At 36.7% G+C, this 22,817-nt stretch overlaps 1 protein-coding gene across 3 annotated transcripts in view; it reads left to right on the forward strand.

Annotated features, from left to right (window-relative positions):
* The window catches only part of NKAIN3 (sodium/potassium transporting ATPase interacting 3), a 547,012-nt gene that overhangs the window by 431,678 nt on the left and 92,517 nt on the right, over positions 1-22,817 (forward strand). Inside the window, exon 5 of one of the 3 annotated variants that reach the window (XM_081070862.1) lies at positions 1,948-3,390. The exons of the other annotated variants lie outside the window; for them this stretch is intronic. Within the exon in view, the coding sequence (XP_080926988.1) occupies positions 1,948-1,992 (45 nt within the window). The 3' untranslated portion in view covers positions 1,993-3,390. Of the gene's footprint in view, positions 1-1,947; positions 3,391-22,817 lie in introns of those variants that run through there. 3 annotated transcript variants of the gene reach the window in all.

The raw sequence follows: 22,817 nt of genomic DNA on the forward strand, positions 1-22,817 counted from the left end.
TAAAATGTGTATTCTTGTTTTTTGTCCATTTTTTTAACTGAATTGTTTGCTTTTTTGCTATTGAATTTAGACAGTTCTTTATGTATTCTAGTACTGCTTCTTTATTGAATATGTGGCTTACAAATATTTTCTCCCAATCTGTAACTTACATTTTCATCCTCTTAACAGGCTCTATCACAGAGCAAAGTTTTTAATGTTCATGAGGTCCAATTTATCAATTTTTCCTTTTATGGATCATACATTTGATGTCAAGTCTAAGAAATCTGCCTAGCTGTAGACTCCAAAGACGCTTTTCTGTGCTTTTTCCTAAAAGTTATGTAGTTTTACATTTTATGTGAAAGTTCGTGATCCATGTTGAGTTAATTGTTGATAAAGTGTGAGATTTAGGTAAAGGTTTATTTTTTTGCCTATGGAGGTCCAATAGCTCTAGCACCATTTGTACAAAGGCTATCTTCCTCCATTGAGTTGCTTTTGCACCTTTGCCAAAAATAAGTTGGGTATATGTGTGTGAGTCTATTTCTAGATTCTGGATTATTTCCCACTGCTGTATGTCTGTCTTTCCACCAATGCCACACAGTCCTCATTACTGTAGCTATGTAAGAGGACTTAAACCTGGGTAGCGTGATTCTTCCCACTTCTTCTTTCTCGGGATTATTTTTACCTATTCTAGGGCCTGTCTATTTCTGTATAAATTTTAGAATAAGCTTGTCCATCTGCAGAATCATTTCTAAGATCTTGTTAGGAATCACATTGATCTGTAGGTCAATTTGGGGAGAAATGATAGCTTTATTTTGTTGAGTTGTCCAGTGGCATGTGTGTATGAACATGGTATGTCTCTTTGCTTCTTTAGAGTTTCTTTGAGTTCTTTCCTCAGCATCTTGTAATGTGATGCATACAGATCACTGTGCATGTTTTGTTGAGTTTACACCTAAGTATTTCATTTTCTTTGGAGTGATTATAAATATATTGTGCTTTCAGATTTTGGTTTCCACATGTTCGTTATTAGTATATAAAAATGTGATTCATTTTTGTACATAGTATCTATGAACTTGCTCCTCCCTTATGAGTTAAAGGAGGAGATATTTTGTTTTGGTTTTGTGTGGGGGATATATTCTTTGGGATTTTTTTTATGTAGACAATTATGTGATCTGCAAATGGGGACAGTTTTATTTCTTCTTTTCTAATCCACATGCCTTTGACTACCTGTAATTTTTAACATATATGTTTATATATATATATATATATATATATATATATATATATATATATATATGCCATGTTTCCCCCAAAATAAGATCTAGCCAGACAATCAGCTCTAATGCATCTTTTGGAGTGAAAATTAATATGATACTGGGTATATTATATTATATTATATTATACCTGGTCTTATTGTAAAATAAGACCGCGTATTATATTATTATAAGACTGGGTCAAAAATTAATATAAGACCCATTCTTATATTATATTATATAAGACCCAGCCTTATATTATAGTAAACTAGATCAGGTCTTATATTAATTTTTGCTCCAAAAGATTGATTATCTGGCTAGGTCTTATTTTCAGGGAAACACAATATATATATATATATATATATATATATATATATATATATATATATCCATATATATGTAAAACTTTACATTTTTAACAGTTAAATTTATTCAATGTATTCATCCTCCTCATGCAAGAATTAAGTAGTTTGGGGGAGAAACAAATGATACACTCTATAAAAAAAATAGAAAGCATTAATTGAATATTACTTTATCTCCTTTCCTTTTGATCCTATTCTTATGCCAACTACTCTTTCCAGGTATGACCTGTCTTCCATCTTATTTGTTCATTTATTCATTCGCTTAGCAAAAACGTATGGAGTACCATTTATGTGTCATGTATGAATTTAAGCCCTGGGAATACAAAAATGAGTAAAATGGTGTTCTTGTCTTCAAGGGTCGTCTAATCTGTTGGAACAGAAAGAAATGTAAACAACTATAAAATGACCTGATGATTTCATGAACTAAATGCTGCAAGAACACAGAGGTGGGAAAAATCTGTCTTTGGGCGTCAGTGACAGCATCCCAGAGTGAACATAGGAGCTCAGTCATAAAAGAAAAGTAGAAATTTTCAGAATGTTGAAAAATGTATGGGGATAAATGGCCTTGTTTCACCATCACAATGAATAGGTGACATGAACATAAAAGGACTTGGGTGAATTGTTATAAGTTACAAAAATACTTAAGAAACATACCAACCAAATGTAATATGTAAAACACACTGTAATAAAACAACTGTAAAAGGACGTTTATGGGATAATCAAAGAAATTTTAAAACAGATTAGATAGGATAGTAAAAAATTGTTAATAATGATTGAATAATACATTGATAGGGATAAATATATAATGTGTAATAATGGTAGCTAAGGAATTATTGATAATTTTGTTAAGTAATATAATGATATTGTTATGAAGTTTAAAATCATTCTTTACGTCAGAGTTACAAACTCAGTTATTCACAAATAAAATGCAATAATGACTCAGATTTGCCTTAAAGTACTCCAGAAAGACAAAATTGTGGTTGATAGATGACACATGATTGACAAAAAGTGACCAATTTTTAAAGTGCGTTTATGGCTAAATAGGAAGGAATTCATTTACACTATTTTCCCTGTGCTAATTCTATGTTTGATAATTTCCATAATAAAAAGTAAAACATTTCTTAATCACAGCATAACAGCTTCAGAACATTTAACAACTAATCTTTATTTTAATTTATTCTGAAGCATAGAGAGCATTGATTAATTTTTCAGTTACAGTAGTAATATTTTCTTCTTCTGGGTCATCATCTTCTGTATTCTGATTAGGTACCAGCCATGGCATCAAGGAGCAAAATAATTCATTGGAGTTCTTTGTGTTTCCTCTGTGGATTGGATGAATACAGAACTTTTTTTCAGAGAAAAATACCAGGGGAAATATTTCTGTCTCCATAACTATTGGACTTATAAATGATTTTTATCAGCTTGGAAATTGTAAGTCCACACTTTTGACTCAAAATAAGCTGATAGGGTTTTTAAACTTTCCACGCAAAAGCTTACACAAAATAAAAAGTAATTTATATAATAAGCTTCAAATAGTCTCAGTAAACAAATTTTTATTTTTTAAAGCTGCTAGATGAAGAAAGAAAAGAAAAGTCACTCCAGTCAGGGGGAACAGAATTAAGGGAGAAAAAAAATAAAAAAGCTTATGTTAAGGAAATATTGGCTGGAGCCATGCGTAGGCTAGGAACCAATGTGGGTGGATGGGGGGATAAAGCTGACAGAAAGCAGCCATATGGCTAAGAACATTTCCTAACCAACAACTTTTTCCTCACCTACAAATTTGTATTTAACCCTTCGGCAAAACAAAACAAAACAAAACAAAACAAAAAAACGAAAAACAGTGCAGGTTTGAAATGCATTTTGAAAATTTTTGTAGGCATCTCAGATAGTAATATGGAGTGTGGAATAAAGAGGAAATGATCTGGCAACAGGAACTTCCAAAAGAGGAAGCTTCTGAAATGATCCAGACAAAAGATGATCAGAGCCAGAATTACATGGTGACATTGGGAATGGAACAAAGTGCTTAGTCTGAAACGAATGTAATTAAGATTTGGAAGCGGAGTGGGAGAAGAGGAAGGAAGAAGAATGACTTGGTTGATAGTAATATCGTTAGCCACGGCTGAGGATACGGAACGTGGCTGAATATATAGAACGGAGCGCAGGTTTGGGGAGGGCAGACATAATGAGTACAGTGTCAGATATGTTCACTTTGAAGCTCTACAGGACACCCAGGCAGAGCTGAGCATGACAATTTCGGACTAAGGGTTGGTGCTGCTCATTGAAGTACACTTTACGGAGAGGTAAAAAGTATACCCAGGTAAACAAAAGGACAAGATCAAAGGCAGAACTCTGGTGAACCCACAAACTAATGTGGGAATGTAGGAGGTGCAGGTTAAAGCCCCCAGCAGGCAGCTATGCTAACCACTGTTCCACTAACACTGCCATTTGCGACAACATGGATGGATCTTGAGAGGATTATGCTAAGCTAAATAAGTCAGACAGAAAAAGTCGAGAACCATATGATTTTGTGGGAACTCATATGTGGTATATAAACCTGAAAGCAACAAATAATTAAAACAAACAAACATAACCCATGGACACAGACAACAGTTTAGTGGTTACCAGAGGATAATGGGGGAGAGGGTATAGAAGAGGGAAAAGGAGGTCAAATATATGGTGATGGAAGCAGAACTGACTCTGGATGGTAAACACACAATGCAGTAGATAGATGATGTACTAGAGAATTGTACACTTGAAACCTATAATTTTATTAACCAATGACACCCTAATAAATTTAATAAATTTGTTTTTAAAAGCCCTGGGTAGACATGAGGAGAACAATACGAAAATGTTATCAATTTCAGAAAAGCTTCAGGGAATAGGTGAGATTTGAGGATATGCTTGATTATGGAACAATACCATATTAGGGAGCTATAACAATCCATGAAGAAGAAACTCTAAGTCAACAAACATAAACATGAATGTGCATATTTAGCTACATAATTGAAGCAATCTGAGCCTACCAAGCCTTTATTTTTGTTTAATTATCTTCGCAGTATTTGTTTCATGGTAGTTTTTGTTCTCCTGAATCCACCATAGGCATAATTATAAGCAGAAGTATTTTAATTAATGCAGATTACATTTTACCTTGAGAAACCTGCAAATTTTAAAGCCTAAATTATCTTTTATAATAATGAGTTACAGAATTGGAGCTTTTGGTTTCTATTACATAAAAATGACAGTTGAGGTAGGGAATTGTGCCAATTATTGCCTAGTAGAATGTCTTTCCCTCCTTTATTGATAGTAAATATTTCCTTTCATTTTGTACCCACAAAGTCAGTTCTCAGATGTGTAACTACCAAACAGGTGATAATCTGTGGCAAAGTCTTACACTTCACAATCCATTAGGATAGACACAAAGCAGTGGTGGTTATTATTTTCTCTTTTGTTTATTTTTATTTCCTTTTTCACTGTGTCAAAAATGAGGTCTCGTCTCCCTTCAAGAGTTCAGCTTTAATACTCAAACAATTAAATGTCTTTCTCATCACTTGAAAAAGTTCCTGTCCAGAAAGTTTGTAATCTTAGAAGGAGAAAGAGCAATTAATTACTGAGTGGTACATTCCTTCAATGTAATAGATAATTTCGGGTGGAAATAAGGACTTTTTGAGCAAGAAACAGAATTGGAGAGATAATACTGCTTCATGTCTCATTTTGAAGCATGTCATTACTTTTGAAGGAGTCATGAATTTCTAAATCACATATTAAAGTACGGGACTTATACCTATATGTCCTGATCTGCATCTTCAGCACATAAACTTAAATATTAGTTGAGATTCTAAAAGATATTATATTCACTTGCTAAACAATTACCCTCCTGAGCTCCCATATTCATCTCATTTGGAGGACACAATAGGCCCTTTAGTTCATGTGCCCATAAGCCTGTCTTACTGACACGATGTCATTGAAAAGGGACACTTGGGATAATAAGAAATTTCTTATTTGTTGCACATAGAAAAAGCAAACCCACAGAAGCTATATTTTTTGATGCAATGCATCTATAGCTGGTCTATTGACAGCCATTGTTACAGAGGCTGATGACCAAAGCTACAAATTCGGGCTGGGAAAAAAATTCCCCCAGGATGCAATTGTGAAAATCCAGTTTCTCATGACTAGTTTACGACTTTCTGTGAAGTTTAAATTGAGTTGAGCAAGGTGGCCAAATCTTTCTGTTATCAAAATGAAGCATATTGTCAAAAGAGAAAGGCACCAGCTGATCTATAGTGGTTGTTCTATTGCTGATTTTATCTTCTTGATGGTAGGGCATATTTATTTCCTCTCACTGGAATGGGATATTTGAAGGATTCTGAATAAGAGGCATCTAAATGAAAATTCTATTGATAAAAGTACAAAAATAGAAAGCAGTTGAAAGATTCTTAGTATGACAAGAGTGTTCGATAAAATCATCAATATGAGGTAAATTCTATGCTAATCAATCTTAAAGCATTTGACCTTAACAATCTGACTTGCATGTGCATAACATACATGCTAGTTTGATGTGGTTTGGAATTATAAAGTATTACAGAATACCACTACACCTAAATTAACTAATCTAGGGAAATCTAAAACAGACTTCTGTTGGAACCAAATAGGGGAAATGCTTCTCAACTCTCATTTTCTGCCCAGACATGAGAGGGGGCTGGTGTTATATTACACTTGCCACCTCTGGACTAAGTGTTCGGTTTACTTACAGGGTAATATGTAGCCTGAGAAGTCCCAGGGACCATATTTAGGAAACTTTCCTTTCTATTAACGATGTTTCCCAGTGAACAAATATACAAATACATGGTATCATTCCCACGTTGACCCTGTCAGGCTAACTACAGATAAATTGCATAGAACGCTAAACAGAAAAACTCACAGGGATATATTTCAGGGATGTTATGGAGTTGAAGCCTGAGAGCAAATTCACATGTAGTGTCTACGAATAGAATCATTACTTAAATTTGGTTTAAGAGCCAGCATCTCACTAAGGCCCTTGAACTTCTGCAAGAATGAGACTGTAGCACTGAGAAGATAAAATCCACAGATTAATTAGTAAAACCCTTCATAATCTGGCACCAGTCTACCTTCCTACTTGAAGGTTGCCACTTTCCATCCTACAGCTCAATTGTAAAGCACTGCTCAACTGTGGGAGTGCCATCCACCTTTACAATCACTGTAGGTTTATATATTTAGGGCAATAATTTTCTGGCAGGTGAGTAAGGGCAACTTCTTCTAATTCCCATAAAGGTGTCGTTTGGGCTCACGGCAGGTCTGTTCCAACCTTATCCTCTATAGTAGCCAAAATTAAACTCCCACACCAGCTGTCGTAGATTGGATTCTGTGAGAAACAGACTCTGAGGTGGAAATTTGCATACCAGAAATTTAATGGAGTTTGCCCTTTGATTGAACACCAGGAAGAAGTAAAGGAAGTAGGACTGAACAAAAGGGAGAGCTGACCTGCAATGCAAACTCAACAAAAATATCAAGCAATTCCACAGGGAGCTCTTTAGTATTAACAGCCCTTCAAAATTGTTTGCTTTGAGGGAAAAAGACAGATTTTATACTCCTGCATTGACTAGCAGTTGGATATGAACCTGTCCTGGGAAGGGGACCTGACCTAGAGGGAGACGGCCTTCCTTAGCTGTGAGCAATTCCCAGAAAGTGATGGAGTAGAGAGCCATTAACCATCAACACTCCCAACAGCTGGTGGAATGAGTACTCAGTCCCTCATGGGTGACCTTAGTGACGTGCCACAGCAATCACTACACCAGCCTTTCCTCCCCAATAGTCTCATCATTTCCCCTATCTATTAATGAAACAGATAGTTTTTTCGATACTCAATCTACTGAATACAACGGATCTCCTGACCTGGGTCTTGGCAATGTAAAGATGAATGGAAAATTATTCTGTAATCTAGGGGGAGAAAAAAACACACAAGAAAAAACAGTGATAAGTGACATCATAATGGTTATTGTAATGTGCTTTGGGAATGCAGAAGAAGGAGTTTTACTTCATGGGGAGAGTCAGTCTGTTTTTCCTGGGGGATGGAAAGCTTGAGCTCAGGGCATATGTATTCCAACTTCTGTGCTTCCCACGTGGCCCAGAATGCCTTCTCCACTTTTTGTCACCTATTTAATTTCTCTTCTTTATGGCCCTGACCCAGTTGTAACTCTACCACAAGGCCTTTCTCATCAACGCACACTATGATCTTAGAGACTTCTCTGTACTATGTTCCTTATGCTGCATGTCACTTATCATTTCATGGAGGTGTTGTGTCACTCAACCTAAATGGTCAACACCAGTAGGACAGTGGCCAACACAATACTGGCAGTTGCTTAATAGATGATTATCATTACAGAATACAAAGCCCAAAGTGACTTTAGAGACCATCTTGTCCAAGCAAAACAAAAGGGCGGGGGTAGGGGTGGGGTAGAAAGCCAAGAAAGTAGATTGCGACTTTCTTGATGTCTCCCAGCTGGCAAAGCAAAGATTTAAGATGAGCACCAAATCTGTGGACTCCCATTCCCTGCCTTACAATGCATCCTCCAATGAATGAAACAATTCATGAGTCTCAATCATAGCAAATTTAAGAAAACTTTGAACTATACTTTAGAAAGTAGATTTTCCCCTGAATAACAGGCAAACTTTATGAAGCTTAGTGATCTTATAATTCCTACGCATTGTTCAGTTTTACTAGACTTATACGAGTATTTAGGCAAAGATCATAAGTGTCTTTTATTATAGATTCAACAGAGGGTCTGGGGAAATCCGTAACACAGTGTACAAATCCAACTGAGCTGTTATGGAAAAACTGGTAATATTTTCATCTCTCTGATCTCTATAGTCTGCCTCCAGAAGTAACCAGGTGCTATTATGAGATAAAATCCACTACATTAAATGAACCAGTGGTTTGATTAGTTATGACAATGTGTGTATGTGTGTGTGCATGTTTCTGTACCTTTATACATATCTCTATTTGAACCAATTAAACAAAGTGAGTGAAACAATGGTCCCGCAACAGAGCTGACAATCAGAATTACCCAGGGATGTTTTAAAAGATTCCTGAGTCCCACTGTCTGGAGATCTTCATTGCCTGGTTATTAAATTGGTCCAGAGAACTACATATGAAAAGCAGGTAATCTTCACATGCAACTGGGTTTAGAGAGCATAGTGTTGTAAAGTGTGAGGTGATGGAGTTCAGTCATTCCATCTACTACTGCAGAGGGTAAAGTGGTCGTCCCCGCTGGCTTAGGGCCCTGGCTGCCAGTCAGTCTCTGGCAGCCCCATAAGGCACAGACAGGTCTGGAGGAAGAGCATAAGGACACAGCAGCAACCATGCCTCAGAAAACAACAAAGAACACGTATTTTATGTGCCATATCAGTAACATCCCTGAGGTGAGTTATCACACATGCTTCACTCTATATCAAAATATGTGCTCCTGCATCAACCCCACCCCCACCCCCATTATCACCATGCAACCAGCTCAAACCCCTTCTCTGCTCTTCTCCAGTCATCAGGCTAACGTTGCCTAAATAGATACTGCACTTCAGGGACCTATGTTACTTTAGCCTCATTTCCTAACAACAGATCTTGAAGGCTATTTGAGGTCATAAGGGCATAAATAAAATAGGTATTACAATAAGAGTTTACTTACCTTTAACAAGTGTTTGTGTGTGGGGGCATGCATGTGTAAACTGAAAAATCTAGTCTAAGGAATAAAATGAACAAACTTTTATTTGTTTAAGCTTGCTTGAGTAAGCCTAAATATTTATGACAATAGCAAGCAAAGCAATACTAAAAAATGTGATTAGCATCTCTACTGACTCTCTATTCTATTGAATTCAGAATTATTGTTCTCTAAGGCAGAACATATTAAAATGTCCTTAGAGCAAGTGTCCTTTTTCTCTAACTTTGATACATAAGATTTCCCATGTAGAAAAATTCTGTCCATTCCAGAGTAACAAGGTTGATTTTAAGCCAATGAACCCAGAGAAACTGAGTTCCATTCCCTAAGTACTTCATAATTGTCAAATAACAAGAACTGATCTCTCCAAGACAAGAACCTGATTTCATTAATAGCTGTTGTTAGGGTAGACAGAAGACAAGTATACATGAAGGGTACTATGCTTTTAGAAATGCTAATTAATTATACATTACTTATTGGAAATGTTCTCTTTGTACTGTAGCTAGGAAAAACAGAGGAAGTAGGTGAGAACTTAAATAGCTGAGACATGCTGTATTGAACTACTGTCATGATTCAAATCTGGATTCCTTTACTGGTTAGGATACACCTCTATAATGTCCCTAATCTCAGTCTGATGGGCCACTGAGGTCTAAGAGGGTGGGAGGGGAAAACTCTGTCATCTGGCAGGTTTAAGCCAAGCTAAGCTAACCCAGGTGATTTAATTTTTCTTTTACAGAGGGAAATGATAGATTTAAAAAATAATAAATAGTAAATAAACAATTGCCCAACCCAAACCAAGGGGCCAGTGACAATAAAGAGGTAACAGCTCGTCACGTGCTGGTTTTTAACAAATTAAATACCTCGGTGTCGGAGTTGCAGAACTATTCCCATACTAAAGTCTTTATTCATTGTTTTTCTACTACTTGCTGACATTAGTAACAAAACACTAAGAAGAAATAGGATCTTTTCAGACACAAGGCAAGGAGACTTTCAGTTCTCACAAGCCTACTTAGTAATTTGCTTTCTCTGCAGTGCACAGCTCTAGTGGGTTGGGAAAAAAGAATAAAGAGCGGTGTCGCTGACCTTAATTTGCCCTTATAATGTGATTTTTTAAAAAAGAATCCATCAATTCTTCCAGATATGTAGTTAACGAATGCTAGAATGTGTGAATATGCATAGTTAATGTAATTTGTTATTTCCTTTTGTAATTTGTTATTTCACCTACATCATCAGCTGGTTGGCATCATGACACATTGGAAAGAGGCAGAAGATCTGGTGTCACTCTGCCATATGCTCCTGAGTCCAATCAAACCTTCAAGGCTCAGCTCTACACCCATCACATGAGTGGGGTGGGGCAGGTAGAGGTCTATAAATCTTTTAAAATTTTATATTATGTAAAGTTTGAAACAAATGAAAGAGTAGGAAGTACAGTATAATGAAGGTCCATATATCCGTCACCCAGTTTCAACCATTAGTGTCACAGTATTTGAACTTTTTGTTCACATGCCCTTATCACTGAGATCATGAGAGCTCACACACAAAGGGTATATAAATTATAAATATGTATTACTGTGTCAATGTGTTGTACACATTTTTAAACATACCTCACAAGTATATGTTTTCAAAGTATGGGTTAAAACATAATGAAGTTCTCTACATAAATGTTTTTTAAATTTTTTTAAATCTTTTAATTACAGTTAACATTATACAGTTAATATTATACAGTTATACAGTTAATATTATATTCACTTCAGGTGTACAATAGTGATTAGACATCTATATAACTTACAAGGTAATCACTCTGATAAATCTAGGACCCACCTGACACCATACATAGTTATTACAATATTATTGACTATATTTCTTACACTATACTTTATATCCCCTTGACTATTTTGTAACTACCAATTTGGACTTCTGAATCCCTTCCCCTTTTTTAACCCAGTCCCCCAACCTGCCTCCCTTCTGGCAACCATCAAAATGTTCTCTGTATCTATAAGTCTGCTTACGTTTTGTTTGTTCACTTATTGTGTTCTTTAGATTCCACATATAAGTGAAATCATATGGTATTTGTCTTTTTCTACACTTGATCTTAGCCAAAAGGCAGAGAAGCGATTGGTATTTGTCTTTTTCTGTGTGACTTATTCTACTCTGCACAATACCCTCTAGGTCCATCCATGCTGTTGCAGATGGAAAGATTGAATTATTTTTTATGGCCGAGTAATATTCCATTGTCTGTATCTACCACCTCTTTTTTTATCTAGTCATTCATTGATGGACACCCAGGTTTCCTCCATACCTTGGCTATTGTAAATAATGGTTCAATGAACATATGGATGCACATGTCTCTTTAAAGTAGCATTATGGGTTTCCTTGGATACACAGAATTGGGATTACTGGGTCCTTCTTTGTCTCTTGTTATAGCCTTTGTTTTAGAGTCTATTTTGTCTGATATAAGTATTGCTACTTCAGATTTTTTTCTTTTTCATGAAATATTATTTTCCATCGCCTTACTTTCATCTCTATGTGTCTTCCAATCTGAAGTGAGTCTTTTGTAGGCAGCCTCTTGTAGGGTTTTGTTTTCTTATCCATTCAGCCATCCTATGTCTTTTGTTTGGAACATTTAATCCATTTACATTGAAACTAATTGTTGATAGATACATAGTTATTGCCATTTTGTCATTCATATTTTTTATCCTGTTTTCTTCTTACAGAAGTCTCCTTAACATTTCTTATAATACTGGTTTAGTGGCTATGAATTCTTTTAGCTTTTTCTTGTCTGAGAAGCCCTTAATCTGTCTTTCAATACTAAATGATAGCTTTGCTGGGTAGAGTACTGTTGGTTGTAGGTCCTTGCTTTTCATCACATTGAATATTTCCTGCCAATCCCTTCTGGCCTGCAAAGTTTCTTTTGAGAAATCAGCTGACAGTCTTATGGAAGCTCCCTCATGGGCAACTAACTGCTTTTCTCTTGCTGATTTAAGGTTCTTTCTCTCTTTGTCTTTAGCTTTTGGCATTTTAACTTCAATGTGTTGTCAAGTGGGCCTCTTCGGGTATATCTTGTTTGGGACTCTCTGTGCTTCCTGGGCTTGTAAATCTATTCCCTCCACCAGGTTAGGGAAGTTTTCAGTCATTATTTATTCAAATAGGTTTTCAATTCCTTGCTCTCTCTCTTCTTTTTCTGGTACCTCTATGAGGTGAATGTTGGTACCTTGTTGTCCCAAAGGCCCCTTAAACTATCCTCATATTTTGTTGTTGTTTTTTTCCTTTTTGCTGTTCTGTTTTGGGTCTTTTCTGCTATCTTATCTTCTAAATTGCTAATTTTAACCTCTGCTTCATCTAGTCTGTTGTTGATTTCATCATAAGCCACAGAAAAGCCAAGATAGGCTGTTTATATGGAAAAGCCACTGGAAATGGCTTGGGTGGGCCTGCAAGTTGGGTGAAGTGGAGCCTCAGGTAACCACCAGGGTGGGATGAATGGTGTTAGCCAGGTTGATGGAAATTTAGATATGGGGGCCACCTGTGTCTGCACGCTAGGTAAGTGGAGAGCTCAGGAACAAATGAACTGTAGTTTCTACCAGCAGTTCTGTCTGGGAGAAAGCTGCCGCTCCATCCCTCACCTTGAAGCCAGATAATCAGTTCCTTTCTGTATGTCCCTAGTGCCTTTTGAGCTGCTGCCCCAGTGCTGGAACTCAGAGCAAGTTAGTCCATCAGCGAGTAAGTCCATGCATGGGCCCTTTAAGAGGAATGTCTGGAACTCCAGCTGCCCTCCGTGTCACTCAGCCATAATCTTCACTGGTTTTCACAGACAGAAGTTGGGGGACTTCTCAGCACTGGAACCAGGGCCTAGGGATCCTGGTGTGGGGATGGGAACAGGTGTGGAACCAACTCATTGCACGTCTCTGCCCCTGCTACCATTCTTGAGGTGGCTTCTTCTATATGTCCTTAATTGTAGGATTTATGTTCAACTAGACTTCAAGTAATTCTCAATGATGGTTGCTCTGTAGTTTCATTATAATTTTGATGTGGTCATAAGAGGGGTAAGCACAGCATTTACCTACTATGCCATCTTTACTGCAAAACTCCTCTACATGAATATTCAGAGCAGCTCTATTTGTGAGAGTTGAAAGCTGGAAACAAATGTTTTTCAACAGGTGAATAGATAAGCCAACTGGTAAATTCATAAAATGCAACACTACTCAGTAGTAAAAAATAATAAACTATGAATAAATGCAACAACATAAATGAAATACAAAAACATTGTGAAATGGCCAATAGACATATGAAAACATGCTCAACATCACTAATCATCAGAGAAATGCAAATAAAAACCACAATGAGATATCACCTCACACCAGTTAGAATGGCTATCATCAACAAGACAAATAGTAACAAATGTTGGAGAGGCTGTGGAGATAAAGGAACCCTCATACATTGTTGGTGGGAATGCAGATTGTTGCAGCCGTTATGGAAGGCAGTGTGGAGGTTTGTCAAAACATTAAGAATAGAATTACCATATGACCCAGCAATCCTTCTCCTGGGTATCTACCCCAAAAATCTGAAAACATTTAACATAAAGACATATGTGCTCCAATGTTCATTGCAGCTTTATTTACGGTGGCCAAGATGTGGAAACAACCAAAATGTCCTTCAATAGATGAATGGATAAAGAAGTTGTGGTATATATACACAATGGAATACTATTCTGATGTAAGAAAAGATGAAGTAATACCATTTGAGACAACATGGATGGATCTTGAGATTATAATGCTAAGCGAAATAAATCAAACAGAGAAAGTCGAGAACCATATGATTTCACTTACATGAGTTATATAATACTGAAAACAACAAAAGAACAAGAAAAATAAATTAAGGAACAAAAACTCATAGACATAGACAATAGTTTAGGGGTCACCAGAGGATAAGGGGAGAGGGAGCTCTAGAAGAGGGTAAACAGGTTCTAATATATGGTGATGGAAAGAGAACTGACTCTGGGTGGTGAACAGACAATGTGAGATGTAGATAATGTATTACAGAATTATACACCTGAAATCTATGTAACTTTACTAACAATTGTCACCCCAATAAACTTTAATTAAAATAAATTATTTGACATTTCTCCTATTGAGAGGTTGGGGTCCCTGTTTCCCCTCACCCCCCTTGAATCTGGGAGAGCTCTTTCACTGCTTTGACAAATAGAATACAGAGCAAATGGTTCTGTGTCAGTTTCTAGAGCCAGGTTTTAAGAGACTGGAAGCTTCCACTTACTTTCTCTTGGAACAGTCACTCTTAGAATCCAGACACCATGCAGTGAGGAAGCCCAAGCAGCTCCATAAATCTCATGTGGGAAAAACCCAAGGCTCCTGACTGACAGCCTCCTGGCTGAGTTCCCAGCCAACAGCCAGCACCATCTTGTCAGCCACGTCAGCTGCCATTTTGTCAGTAGATACCCAGCTCCAATCAAACGACCCCAGCTGATACTGTATGGACAGAGACAAGACATCCCCACGAAGCCCTGCCCAAATTCGAGACTCATGAGCAAAATAAAGTACTGTGGTTGTTTTAAGCTAATAAGTGTTGGGGTAGATTGTTGTATAGTAATAGATAATGGAGAGTTCCTCAGGAAAAAGTAGGCCTCAGAGTCCTGAGTCTTTGCCTTATTGAAGAGTTTCTTAGTGTGTCAACCTCGACAACCTACCTCAAAATGGCCTGAAGTGTTGTGAGAAAAGCAACCCTCCCACCTCTTGCCAAACTCAATGAATAAAAATTTCTCAAAGTGGGGATCCAGAAACACACCTTTTTAACAAGATGCCCATGTGATTCTTGTGCATTCCAAGGTTTGATCCCTAGCATTTCAGATCCACCAAAAAGATTAATTGAAAATAGCTCGACCAGGGAGGTGATGTCAAATGTCACTACCAGAAAAGATAAAGACATTCATGAAGAAAAAAAAATGCTACAAGAGAACCAGATAGAGAGTTTCCTGAGGTAAGCTTATTGTATAAGACGAAACAGAGCTACAGAGCATAAATTCTAAATGAACACGGAAATAAAAGGTAATAAGACCAGGTGTACTGCACAGAATGGGTGCGAACTCTGACATTTATTAAATAGTCATGTAGTATTAATACGGTATTTAAGTCCTATGATTTTATGATTTTTAACATATTAAATAAAAATGACTTGATGTGGAAGCAAGGAAACAAGGCTATTTTTTTTATTAAGTTTATTGGGGTGACAATTGTTAGTAAATTTACATAGATTTCAGGTGTACAATTCTGTATTACATCGTCTATAAATCCCATTGTGTGTTCACCACCCAGAGTCAGTTCTCCTTCCATCACCATATATTTGATCCCCTTTACCCTCATCACCCACCCCCCACCCCCTTACCCTCTGGTAACCACTAAATTATTGTCTGTGTCTATGAGTTTTGAAACAAGGCTATTTTTTTTCTTTGTTCTACAGTTTAGTTTCATGATTATACATATGTAATATATACAAAATATTATATATATATAAACTTTATATGTATTGTTTATATTAGAAAGAAACATTTTACAAACTATAACCACTGTACTTTTTTTTGTAAATACTAATTTTTTTTCACTAAAGCTATTTGTGCCTAAAGTGCATTCCTGGGAGATAAGCTTCCCACTTTCCATCACAAAAGGAAAGAGAAAGAGAGAGGGGTTTTTTTTTAATTGCCACATCTGCTTCCAATTGACTTTGAAATGAAGTGGAAATTGAACAAATTGAAGAAATCAGCATTTTGTTCCAATTTAGTCACAGCAAAGCACCTTTCTAAGGAAGAGCCAGGTTTCTATCATAAACATATACTTGAACTTCAAAGTGGTCGGAGTAGGCTCCAGAGGCCAGCACTGGAAAGGAGCCACGAATCATGACAGAAAATATCTAGATAGTTTTATAAACCAATATTTATTTATTACCATGGCTATTACCTAGCACAACATTTTCAAAAGTCACATAATCTTTTGGTGACTACTTATTAGGTAGTGTCTAAGATTCATATTTAATTATTACTGATTTCTCTAACTGAGAAATAAATTCAAATACTTTCACTTTGTATTTAATAAACTAAAATGTATGTACTACAATTAAATCTGAGTTTAAAGTAAACTCAGTGATAGAAACATAAATAGCATTAAGTTAGGGATTTAATAATCAAAATAAATGTGACCACAGTAGAGATTCCTGTACATAATGTCTTGATTAACGTAATTCTCCTTAAATCCTCCTAAAATTATATTAATTATTTTTCCTTCTTAGAATCTCTATTAATTTTTTCTGATTGTTTAAATATATGTCAACCCTCATAGCTTGACACAACTATAAAAGTAGCTGTACATAGAATTCTAAAAGTACTGCTGAAAACACTGTGTTAAAACCTAAAGCATAAAATTCCTACTCAACCCCCATGTCTAAAATAAATGTTTTAATATAACACACCCCTTTGTTTTAGATTTCTAATACAATACATAATGCCCTATAACAGTAAAATATAAGAAAGATTTAGGAAACTTAAGTACAATTCTTTCAACCGTAAGTTTCAGGACTTCGAGTCGTATAATGTCAGTCTGGCCTTCTCTGACTGTCTTCAAAATTCCCTTCTAGTAAAACTAAAATGATGAAGCAGCAGCTACTCTTGTTAAGTGCGTAAGATTACATGGACTTTTCTGACAGCAAGGAGAACAGAGAACAGAGTTACCAGCAGGGATCAAGGGCAGGGCAACGTGTAGACGGTGCTCACGGATGAAGAGGGACCGAGGCCTATCCCCGTGTCTACCTCACATGCCTTAGCTCTGATGGTTTCCAGATCTCCGTGCTGAGGTCCATGTTGGAGAAGACTGGCAGTAGCCAGAGATAATTAGGAAACAGGACTCAGGGGATAGTATAGGCACTTAAGCAACATTTGTCCATTCAAGGACTTAAAGACGCAGACGTCTGTATGAACTCTTGAGCAGAAAGTAAAATCTACGCCTTTTAATAAACCAAAAATCGAGTTTGCCTGGAAAGTAAAAGTCTAGTAGGTAGATTTATCACTAAAGGGAGCAAATGCAATTTTTGTTAAATTTAGTCATTGAAAAGACGACTTGTAGTCTTGCCTGTGTGACATTCCTGCAAGATTCCACTGTTTGTTTTCTACGAAAACATTAGCAAGGAATAATCGGTGTTCCCAGTGTAAGGACCTTGTAAATGACATTGTATATAATGAACTATTTATTTTTTAATGAGTGTTATCTTCTTTCTGTCTTCACAAACTTGCAGTTTATTTAAGACATTTGAAGTCAATTGATTCTGTGTATCTTCATAAGGTAGGAAAGGTAACACCATCTCCATTTAATGTTAAAACATTACTTCATGATATTTTAAAACCAGCGATTAATGATTTAATAACGATCACAACTGCTGGACTGAGCAGTGGGTATTCAGTAACATAGATGCAGAGGAAAAACCCCACAATTGGTGTCAAGCAATTTAAAGAATCACCTCCTTGTGCCTAAAAATTCCAGTAAGATTTTAGAGTTATGTTAAAGTGATTTTTAATTATTCAGTTGAAATGTTTTAATTCTGAATAGGAAAATGATGTGTATGACTTTGTATTATAGCAGTTCAACATAACGGTGTTTTAGTGACCAGAGAATGGTATTTCTATGTCAACCCTAGAGCTCAGGATTGTGCATTTACCATCTGTCTACTGATTTGTAACAGAATAACTTTTGGAGTAGCTAGATTTGACAAAATGTAATGTATTATCAAATAACACTCACACTGTTTTTCTAAATTCAATATGCTTTGAGGTTAATGGGAAACAAAAGACACTGAACTAATTTACTCTGTCTCTTGTGCCAAAATTACAAAAGCAATTTACTGTAAACATGATCCAATATGTCCCCGCACCAAAGGGAATTCTATTGTAGGGAGCTGCAGGATTCTTGGAGGGTTGATGTCAAGAGAGACCTTGAACTTAGACTTTATTTTCATTGGTTTGGCTGCATAGTTTGTGTTTATTAAATGCCTACTATATGCAAATTATACCCTAATAGCTGATAAGAGCAGTAAAAGTAAGGATAAACTCTCTTGACTCTTACAATTTGTTAGGAAAATAAAATGTATATGAAGGAAGTAGTTAATTCCTAGATTTAGATATATGTGAAAGTATCAAAATGTGTGGGGAAGGCAATGTTCAGAGTGCTTCTCTGAACACCAGAAGAGATAGCTGGGATACTTACAGACTTGTGGATTAGATGGAAACTTAATAATATATGGAAGATGCAAACCAGTAAAATTATGTAGGTAGGATAACTCTTAAGTTACTTTATATAATTGTCTTATTAGATGTGTATATGTTATTCTGCCCCCGAGTATGGTCTACATAAATTTTAACCAGAGAAAACCTATCCTTCAGATCTAGCAGATGGAGGTATTATTTGGTGGAGGAGCTATTGATTATATACAGAAAATTTTGCATTTATAAGATATAATCATTAGGTATAACAGCTAGAAATACCATCACATACTTATTTTAATTTACACAAATAACCAAGGGTCATATCCTAGGAAATAACCTCCTTAGCATTTGAGATACCATTTTCTAATCATTTGAGTAAAATGTAAGTATACATTGAAGTCCTTCAAATACAAACGTTATTTGTATTCCTGGAGTCACCAGGATAACGTGGGACACTTCTGATGGGAAGAAAATGAAGGACTCTATTGACAGCCTTAGCTTTGGATACCTAGTGGATATATTTCAATATGCACTGGGGCTTCTCCCCTCCTGAGTACAAAGGTTATAGGAATTTGTCTCCACATCTGAGCAATACAGAATATAAACATTTCTGATATAGTACTTCACCGCCCTTCTAAAACATATCCACACCCATCTTCTTAACAGGCAGAAATCCGACAGTGAAGCAGTTTCTGTCATATGGTTTTGATTCCACTTCTTTCCTCCTTCTAAAGGCTTAATAACAAGAATTCTTCATCTAGCATTAACTTTTTCTCCCTTATTTATGCACACTCAATTTTCTTCTTTTAACCAACCTAAAATATGCTAAACCCGACAGACTACCTATTTAAGCATTTTTGGGTTTTTTGCCTATATTAAAAAAAGTAGACTTTCACACTACCAGACTAATATATATGATTTTGTGGCTCTATCAAATGGATCTGGCTTTCCTAAACAGTCTCTTGTGAATTAGTAGGGGGAAAAAAGATATTCATATCCGAACTGAGGAAGTTTTATGCTTTTAAAATAATAAATGAAAGGAAATAAAAGGAGGTTTCCTTTTTAGAAACCTCCTTTCGATGAAATACATGAAATCAAAAGTGGGTTTCAAATTATAGAAGATCAAAGACATAAAATGCCTTCACTGCACCCAGGAATCACACACAAGTTACAATATTATTTCTCTAGATTACAAACTAGATAGTGGATGAGGAGAATTTTATTTTCACACTCATGTATTTATATCCACATACATTACCCCACAGCATTGCTCTTATAAGCATTTGATAAACATGTTTGAATAAATAAATGGCTTTTGTTAATATGAGCCAAACCTTGCCATTATCACAGGGGATAACATGTTTCTGGCATACGTCTTCCCTAACCCTTCAATAACCCTTCTAGTATTATCCTTCAATTACTAGTTCCACATGAAAAAGAGAGATCTCATAGGGATGTTGACTTATTTAGTGGCCTAGTTATTTAGAAATTATAACCCATGTACCACTGTGTAACATAATCTGCTCAATTTCTTCATAGACATAGCCATCAGGCTTTCTAAGAAATTAACTTTTTATTGTAAAACATAATTTTACCTTTTGTCTAGGGCTTGCTCTATTTAAATCTGGAGGGTCAGAAAAAAAAGCAACCAATGAGAAAGTAAGATTTTCTTTCTTCTGTCTCCTGCCCTTTTACCCTGCTCTCTAAAAAATGTTTGCATAACGAGACCTCCAAAAGGCCAGATGGCCTGAGAGGTCCAGGTGGCCTGAGAGAGTCAGATGGATAGCAGTTTTGCTGTCCTAATGCTGACTGACCTTCCAGGATGAAAGAAGTTCCACAAATAAGTTCTGCAATTCTAAGCAAAGTAAACACTGTTAGAGTGATTTCTCCAACCATTTTAACAGTATTGCATACCTTTTCAGTCCCCAGTTTCTATGTTAGAAAGGAAAACTACATCTATGACAAAGGAAGGAAAGAAAAGAGTCTGTATTATGACTTAGTGAGGATATTTGAGAAAGAAAATTTACCTGAAGAGGTATGAACAGCATCTCATCATCGTAGCACCTCAGGGAGCACCATGTATATGCTTTCTTGGGTTACACTCTTACATTTCCCCCGGGGATTTTCAAACTGAAGAGACAAATGAGAGAGAGTTCACTCTGCAGTTGTGCATGTCCTAATCCCCAGAATCGGTTAAAATGTTACCTTACATGGCACATGGGACTTTGCAGGTGGGAATAAGATTAAGATCAAGGACCTTGAGATGAGGAGATTATCCTGGATTATGCAAATGAGCCTAACATAATCGCAAGGGTCTTTAGAAGTGGAAGAGAGAAGCAGAAGAGTTTATCAGAGAGATGAGAGGTGAGAATTCAACCTGTCATTGATGGCTCTGACGATGGAAGGAGGTCCCCAGCCAAGTAATACAAGCAGTATCCAGAAGCTGGAAAAGGCAAGGAAACGGACTCTCCAAAAAGCCCCCAGAAAGGAGTCCAGCCCTGCCAATACCCTGTAGACTCATCTTGGACTTTTGACTTCCAGAACTGAAGGCTAATAAATCTGTGTTGCCTTAAGTGACTAAATTGGTGAGAATTTGCTACAGCAGCAAGAGGAGAGTAGTCGAGTGTTTTCTCGGGATTTGTTTCTGACCTGTGTCTCATGAAACGAGCTTCTGCTATGGAAGGGGCCCTCAGTGCTGCGGCCTTACTCCTCTGCTTTGCTGGTGTTCACACTAATGCATGACCTTTCCTCTCTGTACAAACGAAAGGCCACAGGAGAAGTGAGAATGCGTGAGGACTGTCTCATTAGTTGTTACGAGTCTGGCACTTTATGAGAAAGGTCCTAAGCCCATAACTAGGAAGTGATTTTAGGCACCCTGCAACCTCATGATAAAGGACTATTTGTGCCAAATTAATGGTGTCGTGACAGGAACTGCCAAGGCAAAAGCTGAAAACTGAGTTTAAGTGCCCTAAACATGTGGATTCTTGGCCTGGCTGATATGACAGGGCACCTTCAGCCTAAAAGATATTTTTTTTTTTCTGCCACTCAACTTATTTGCACTTCTGCCTTGAGCTTTTAAAAGAAAGGATTCCATTATTTATAGAAGGCGTAAAGGGGGAGCTCTCCCGGGTTATCGAATATAAACCTGGATAGAAAGTGAGTGTATCCACAGAATAAAATAATTCTTTTGGAACTGTTCTCATGTCCAAACAGGATGATTTATTTCTTGGGAGAGTAAGGATTTCAGATTCCTGTCAGAAAATTCTCATTTGGGAGGCTTATTTGAACTTTATATTAGTACTTCCCACAAAATGTGAAATAGAGGTAAAGAAAATTTCTATTTTTAATCCAAGAATGGGGTAGAGGACTTTTTGCTTAATAAGAAGATCCTCACTCCATTGTGTATAACCATGTGGTATTATAATTCCCTCTGACTTCAGTATTATCAGGTATGCATAGCTGGGCCTTCATAAGAAGACTTTGTATTCTTGTTCTATCTCAGTGTTATCAATACTAAATGCTGGTGCATTAGAATTGAATGCCGTCTCTTTGAGGAAAAAGACAAGAATGAGAAAGAAATCGTGATAAAAAGGAGCTTGTATCTTTTTGGTGACTGTCCTCGTTTGACCTTCCCATGAGTTTTGCTCCCTGCCTGAACTGTCAGGAGACAGAAGCATTGGACCTGGGCAGTTGATGAATTACAGCAGCCCTGACTCTCCATGAATTACCTACCATTACCCAACAAGGAAATACAATAAAGGAAGGTCATATGGTGCTCCGTGCCCCTCGGTACCACTTCCCTTCATGTTCCACATCTGAAAGGAAATGTGGGTGAAATAATGCCTGTTTTCCCCGCCAAGCACATTGTACACAACCATCAATCATCCAAGAGCAGGTATTCAGACTTAGAACATATTTGGATATGATTAGAAATTTTACAAAAGGAATATTTTGTCATGTGCTGGGTTTTTCAGAGTCAACATAAAGGCAAATGTTTCAAGTTAAGGATGCTTACATATTTTCAACTCTCTTTTACCCCTCACTGGTTCCACATTTTATAAATCTTCTTCTCCATTGTTGACCTGCTGCTTCAGTGATAAGTATAATCCTATACCTTACTGAGCTGATTTCTTGCCCTACATTTATTTACTCCCCTCACCTCAAACCCCATCACTCTTTCCCAAACGAGAAGTTCAACAAAAAAGATTTAGGGCTTCTTTAGCTCACCATCTATGGTCCCTGAATC

Source organism: Rhinolophus hipposideros, assembly GCF_964194185.1.
Source record: "Rhinolophus hipposideros genome assembly, chromosome: 13".
Lineage (NCBI taxonomy): Eukaryota > Metazoa > Chordata > Mammalia > Chiroptera > Rhinolophidae > Rhinolophus > Rhinolophus hipposideros.